Source organism: Salmo trutta, chromosome 34 (assembly GCF_901001165.1).
Source record: "Salmo trutta chromosome 34, fSalTru1.1, whole genome shotgun sequence".
Taxonomy (NCBI): Eukaryota; Metazoa; Chordata; class Actinopteri; order Salmoniformes; family Salmonidae; genus Salmo; species Salmo trutta.
The window spans coordinates 4,897,946-4,904,812 of NC_042990.1; the positions used below are offsets into that span (position 1 = coordinate 4,897,946).

The window sequence follows — 6,867 nt, forward strand, 5'->3', positions numbered from 1 at the left end:
ATATTAACAAAGCACAACCTGCTACTGTTTTGGAAAAATGGTGAGGGATGGTGCTGGAGTAATGTAACCACACTCAAATTCATAGTGCGCTATGGATACAGACTGACCACGCATGAGATCAAAATGATAGTTTTAGTCATGTTGAGGCTTAAGTGTTTGTTTAAAATTATATTGTTTACAAACGGAGTAAAACAAGCTTATTGTGGGTTCTGATGGGGTAAGACAGTTGAACTAAGGTCATGAGGCATTAATAGGTTAAATTATTCAAGAACCAATGGGTATCATTAATTTAACTCATAGATGCACCAAATGCAGATTGCCACTTTTACTGAATCAACTCTCAGTTCTGAATATTATAATAGGGATCACTGAACATTCTGAAGGGTTTGTTTATGTGGTTATATAGCCCAGTAGGCAATTAGTTCATTATTATGAAATGATTTGTTAGACGGTGTATTGGGAAGGTGTATTAGACATACCGACTATAATGCAGTTGTAGTCAATTATGTCAGTGCATTTATGTAGACCGTACTACAATACAATTGCATTTATAAATGATCGATCACATCTTGTTGAGTAATTCTGATCCCTATCAGTGCACTCGATATTCACACCAGCACACTAAATCGAAGGACCGAGCGGGTGGATCGGTGTTCACTCTCCCTAGGGAAATGTGCCTCACTTTTCCGGTGCCATGCGCGTCGACCTAAATCGCATGCACTGTATTGACCCTCAAGTGCAGGAATGCCCGCCTTCACAATCCCTAGAAGCTCTCTGAATGGCTACATGATAAGGGGAGGAGAGTCTACTCTTCACATAACACGACACAAATCATAGATATTGTTTCTGCGGACGCGTTTACTCAACTCGAATATCCTTCTGGCTGACATTTTAATAAGAAAGGGCATCGGCCCCACTTTTCAAACGATACATAACGTACATTTTGTCTGTCTTCTTCGTCAGAGCGGCTAAATGGCGGGTACTTGGTGGAATAGTGCCGTTTTTACTCACGTCCTTGTGGCTCTTTTCGGTATGGGTTCCTGGATTTCCGTGAACTGTCTCTGGGTTGAGCTACCCGTGGTTGTCAGAGTTCTGCCTGAAGGTTAGTATCTGATTCCAAACATGTTTTCTTTTTTTATGTTCTTTCATTGTCAATGCATGGTACCCTCTTCGTTTATACCGTTCTATAAGAAATACTGGTTTGTCCTTTTACAGTATTATTATTGAGTACAGACACTGTTGCATGAAGTCTAGGCTAAAAGACTAGCTTAATCCTGCAGTGTATTCTGATTGACACTGACCATTGTTTTCTATATGTAGAGTGGAACCTGCCGGTCTATCTGTCAGTACTGATAGCCTTTGGGAATATAGGTCCGATTGCTGTGACCATAACGCATCACTGTGCCCCAGGACAGTTAAACGAGCGCCTGGTCATCCACAGTATCCAGGTTCTAGCAGTGGTGGCATCAATCTTCCTAGCCATCTTTTGGTCACAGGTGGCCACTGTGGCAGGGGAAGTGAGATCCGTACCATATCTGCTGCTCACGTTCGTTTTGGCTCTGGTTTGCTGTACGTCCAATGTCACCTTCTTGCCCTTCATGTTCCGCTACCCCCCTCAATACATCCGCACATTCTTTGTTGGCCAGGGGCTCAGTGCCCTGTTCCCATGTTTTGTGGCTTTGGGGCAGGGTGTGGGGAAATTGGAGTGCAAATTGAAGAATGGCACGGTACAGGCACACTATCTGGAAGAGAACTTCCCTGCCCAGGACTTCTTTTGGTTCCTGTTTGTAATGCTGACAATCTCAGCCCTCTGCTTCATGGCATTGACGCGTAGAGAAATAACAGAGCCAGCATCACAGGAGACCCCAGAGCCTGAGATGGTGATGACAAAGGATAATGGGGAGGAGACCCACCCGCTCCAGAATGGAGGAACACTGTTGTCTGAGGACCAGGTGGAGTTGGAGAAAGCATCCCCGGTCCAAACCTTCTGGACGCCACGCAACATCTACCTGCTGGTGCTACTAGGTGTGTCCAACGCCCTGACCAACGGAGTCCTTCCCTCTGTCCAGAGCTTCTCCTGTCTGCCCTACGGCACCATGACCTATCACCTCTCTGTGGTCCTTGGCAACATTGCAAACCCACTGGCCTGCTTTGTGGCCATGTTTGTCCTCTGCAGGTGAGTGGATATGACTGAGTTAGACTGCATGATTAGTGTGGAGGCCTATACCACAGTTGTGTGTTGCACCCTCATGTACAGTAATTGATGGATAGAAATATTCATATTGATGTATGAATATTATAATGTAAATATGGACGGACACTAGACCTAGATATGGTTTGGAATAATTGTACATGGTTTATTAATGTTGAATCAGGAGATCTTACTTGTGGGTGTGTTTTTCCTCTCTGTGTTGCAGGTCATTTGTGGGTCTTGGTTTCATGTCTGTAGCAGGTGGGGTCTTTGCAGCCTACCTCATGGCTCTTGCAGTGCTCAGCCCCTGCCCTCCTCTCTTGGGGAGCCCTGCTGGTGTATCCTTGGTGGTAAGTTATTTCAACCATCTATTAACTACTAGGCCTGTCAGTGCTATCATTGTGGACCTTGTTCACTACAACATTGAGGCTACTATTAATAATGAAATAACTTTTTGTCTTGAAGTGCATTCACTTCCTGGGTTGCCAATGTAGTGTGTGTGTGTGTGTGTGTGTGTGTGTGTGTGTGTACCTGTAATAAGGAAATTTTAAGATCACTTTAGATTAGGTGTGATCCAGACCTGAGTTCAAATACATGTGTATTAAGTATTTGTCATTTAAATACTTATGATCTGTGTATTTGAGTGCTTTCAAATAATGTGTTGCCAAATCAACCTCTTCTATTTGAGCTATTTTAAAGTGTTTTTTTAATATAATTCTCTATAAATAACCTGCTATTTGAAACTATTTTCAAATAATTCTTTCCAAATACATTATTTCCAATAACCCTAGGACCAAACAGACCTGATATCAAATGTATAGGAGTATTTTAATATTTGCATTTGAAAATACATGCCAATACTTTCCAAGTGTATTTGTAAATGCATACCAAAATACATTCCAATATTTAACTATTTCTATTTTCAAAGAAAAAAAATCCAAATGCTTACTTTAAAATGTATATGAAAGTAATTAAAATAACACTTGAACCCAGGTCTGGTGTGATCAACACAATGTGTAGCATATTTAGAGTATCTGTAACTCGAACGATTTACACACTGACAGTTCTCTGTATCTACACAGGTGGTGTCCTGGATCATCTTCACTGGTCTGTTCTCTTACCTGAAGGTAGTTATTGGGACGCTGCTCCACGAGGCTGGCCATGCTGCTTTGCTGTGGTGCGGTGTCTTCATCCAGGCTGGCTCACTGATAGGAGCCCTCTCCATGTTCCCCCTGGTCAGCATTTACCACATATTTGCAAGGTCTCAGGACTGTGTGGACAACTGCAGTTAGTTAGGCACCAGGAACCACAGCTAGCTGGGTGATCACGTCAGGGATGGAAGATGGAACACCCTTTCCAGGCCCAGAAGGGTTGATGGGGGGGTTCTGTAAGGGCTGAGGAAAGGCATTCCAGGGGTAATGGGAGCATTGAGTTGCTGTTTCTTGGTTAAGGGGATGTAAGTGCCTGTGATGCAGTGCCGCAAGGGATTTTTAAAATTATTGATCTAGTTTCTTGGTTTGCTGAAGGAGCTGCTATTACCGGTATGTTTTCCCACTAAATCATGTGACAAGTCTTGTTTAATCAGGGACTGAATCAATAACACCCATTCATCCAGTTTGGCTGTCCCCAGGCCTTAGGAGTAAGAAACAAACACATTAATGGCCAGTTTCAGAGAGACAGAATAAGCCCAGTCCTCGACTTAAAAGCATGCTCAATGGAGAATCTCCAGCGAATGCAGAGAGTCCTGGACAGGGCTTAATCTTTGACTTGGAAAGTGGCCCTATGAAACTCAAAAACCACGTTTCCATCCACAGCTTTCGTGTGATTTAAATTCATATCATATAACAAAAAAATCACGACAGCTGTGATGGAAACAGGGCAGGTCGGTACAATTTTATAAATGCTGACAGATCATTTCCTGGGATCTTTGTCTAAAATGAATAATGCGAGAAATGGCAAATATTGACAATCATCATATCGACGTAAACTTGTGATGATATGGTGTGTGGTCCTCCCACTACGTCTTGGAGAAACCGTGCAGTTTATTAGGCTACAGATTGTATAAATTATGAACTTCACAGCGTGGTGAAAGTGCAAGGTGATCTTGATGCTTTATCTTATTCTGGTGGCATGATGATCGATGCTTGAATGTTAGACAAATTAACAGATTCTCGCTCTTATCCATAATCATCTCATGTGGACTAGCCTACCCGCACAGCCTGTCCACACTGGATCTGCCAAATGTTGGCGCGTGCAAAGACCAGAGTAGGCACATTTGCTATTTAACGCAACAGTTTTTGTGAAGACTATCTGAGAGTTTAGAGTATTTGAAAATGCATTGGAAACCCATTGTACTTTAGATTTTTATTTGTTACATGAAAACGTACATTTTGTATGCGCACCTCTTTTTATCCGTAATAAGTCCGTTTGGTGGAAACATACCACTGGTGGAATTTTTTTGTATTTTTTAAATGCAGGTTTATTTTATATTGGCATGAAAATCTGTCACCAATTGGATGGAAACCTAGCTATAGACAGGTTTTAATACTACTGTTTCTCAGGTACAAATACCTATCCAAAGCTAACCATACCTTCAGGCTCTGATCAGGCCCTACACCCAAACAAGGGCACTGCGTTCATCCACCTCTGGCCTGCTGGCCCCCCTACCTCTGAGGAAGCACGGTTCCCGCTCAGCCCAGTCCAAACTGTTCGCTGCTCTGGCACCCCAATGGTGGAACAAGCTCCCTCACGACGCCAGGACAGCGGAGTCAATCACCACCTTCCGGAGACACCTGAAACCCCACCTCTTTAAGGAATACCTGGGATAGGATAAAGTAATCCTTCTAACCCCCCCCCCCTTAAAAGATTTAGATGCACTATTGTAAAGTGGTTGTTCCACTGGATATCATAAGGTGAATGCACCAATTTGTAAGTCGCTCTGGATAAGAGCGTCTGCTAAATGACTTAAATGTAAATGTAACCAACAATTAATGGATACAAAATGTAACTGGAAGCTATTCACTTTCAGCCATTGACTGAAATGTTTAATTTTAGTCTTCTACTTGTTATTTCTAATACAAATGCTGCCCAAATCAAGGGCAGCAATTTAGTAAATTGACATTCAAGTTTTGATTTACTATTGGAGCAGTTGAATATAACTTGTAATTGATTATACACAATTTTGTTCTGAGTGCTGTAGTAAAAATATGAGTTTGTTTTGCTGCTGAGTGGGGTTGTTATCATGCACTGTTGTGTAGCCAATCATTATTATGGCTCTAGTACAGCGGTGTTTTAATCCAAGCCTGGAGGTCCAGAGTACTGCTGTTTTTCTGTTCTACCTCATCACCTGCACTCACCTGGTGTCCCAGGTCTAAAGCAGTCCTTGATTTATAGGGGAAGAATGAAAATCAGCAGTGGAATTGTCTTTGAGGTCCATGTTTTGAATTTGCCTGTTCTAGGAGATATTTATATTTCTCCCATGTCTGTCACTTGGTATGTCATTGTCTGCCATGTCAGAATCATCATTCCAGAGAGATTATAGTTGAAGCTTATTTTGTGTTGTCCTGATAATTATGAACAACTACTTGTTTATTTCCCTCCAGATTATTTCTCCATACACAATGTGATTGTTTCTTTCTACTAATGCCCTCGTCTCCTGTTGCGTTTTATCATCCATGTAATTTGGTGTTGAATCCTTTTTGATGACCATTATTTTTGAATTATTAACCGTTCCAAATGCAATGCCAAATGTTAGCCTTCCTTCAGATAAATGAAATGTTATCTTACTAAATGTTATCTTATCTAAAAAATTTCGGTAATGTTGAAGCCTCTGTCTTTAGGCCAAACACCAGTGCTAAGTCTGATAATGTAAATGCGACCTAAGTTAGCCTACTAAACACATCTTGACTGAGACACAAGGGGTTTCAGCTTTGGAAGGAATAAAGAAAATAAAAGAATCTGCTACGCCTTAGTACCTCCTACAGTGACTAGTATTGGAAAACTTGCTGCTCAATGGAACTTATAGACTTTATGTTGACAATATAGAAATAGTATTGGTCCAACATGCCTTGACTCTTTAGTCATGTTTATATCGTCACTATCTGATGAAAACCTGTTCAGGAAAAAAATACCTTATTTTCCCATTAACGAGAATACAATTATGAGACATCAAGCTATTTTGAATACACTTTCTTGGCCCTAGTCTTGAAATGTACATTGAGGGAAGTTACTGCTTTCAACAATTGTATAATAAATATTCAAATAGTCAAAAACGGAGTTAAAGGTTGTCAGATGGCGACAATATTTTACTATACATTTTCTATATGACCATTTTTGTACAGAGGGGCAAAAAAGGATTTAGTCAGCCACCAATTGTGCAAGTTCCCCCACTTAAAAAGATGAGAGGCCTGTAATTTTCATAATAGGTACACTTCAATTATGACAAAATTAGAAGAAACAAAATCCAGAAAATCACATTGTAGGATTTTTAATGAATTTATTTGCAAATTATGGTGGAAAATAAGTATTTGGTCAATAACAAAAGTTACTCAATACTTTGTTATATACCCTTTGTTGGCAATGACACAGGTCAAACGTTTTCTGTAAGTCTTCACAAGGTTTTCACACACTTGCTGGTATTTTGGCCCATTCCTCCATGCAGATCTTCTCTAGAGCAG

General features: G+C 41.0%; 1 protein-coding gene across 1 annotated transcript; it reads left to right on the forward strand.

Moving 5' to 3' along the window:
* The first annotated feature begins 800 nt into the window (after window positions 1-800).
* LOC115173371 (solute carrier family 52, riboflavin transporter, member 2) lies at window positions 801-4,632 on the forward strand. The gene is made up of 4 exons (XM_029731395.1): window positions 801-1,102; window positions 1,321-2,176; window positions 2,418-2,541; window positions 3,274-4,632. Exons 1-4 carry the CDS (start codon window positions 973-975, stop codon window positions 3,481-3,483), a joined length of 1,320 nt encoding a protein of 439 aa, XP_029587255.1. The 5' UTR covers window positions 801-972; the 3' UTR covers window positions 3,484-4,632.
* Window positions 4,633-6,867: the final 2,235 nt, after the last annotated feature.

What these genes read in the sequence shown, in the direction of transcription:
- LOC115173371 (XM_029731395.1), top strand. Translation starts at nt 973, where the DNA reads ATGGCGGGTACTTGGTGGAATAGTGCCGTTTTTACTCACGTCCTTGTG. An exon ending in TGTCAGAGTTCTGCCTGAAG is followed by an intron (nt 1,103 to 1,320) that starts GTTAGTATCTGA and finishes TTCTATATGTAG; the next exon opens with AGTGGAACCTGCCGGTCTAT. An exon ending in CTGCTGGTGTATCCTTGGTG is followed by an intron (nt 2,542 to 3,273) that starts GTAAGTTATTTC and finishes GTATCTACACAG; the next exon opens with GTGGTGTCCTGGATCATCTT.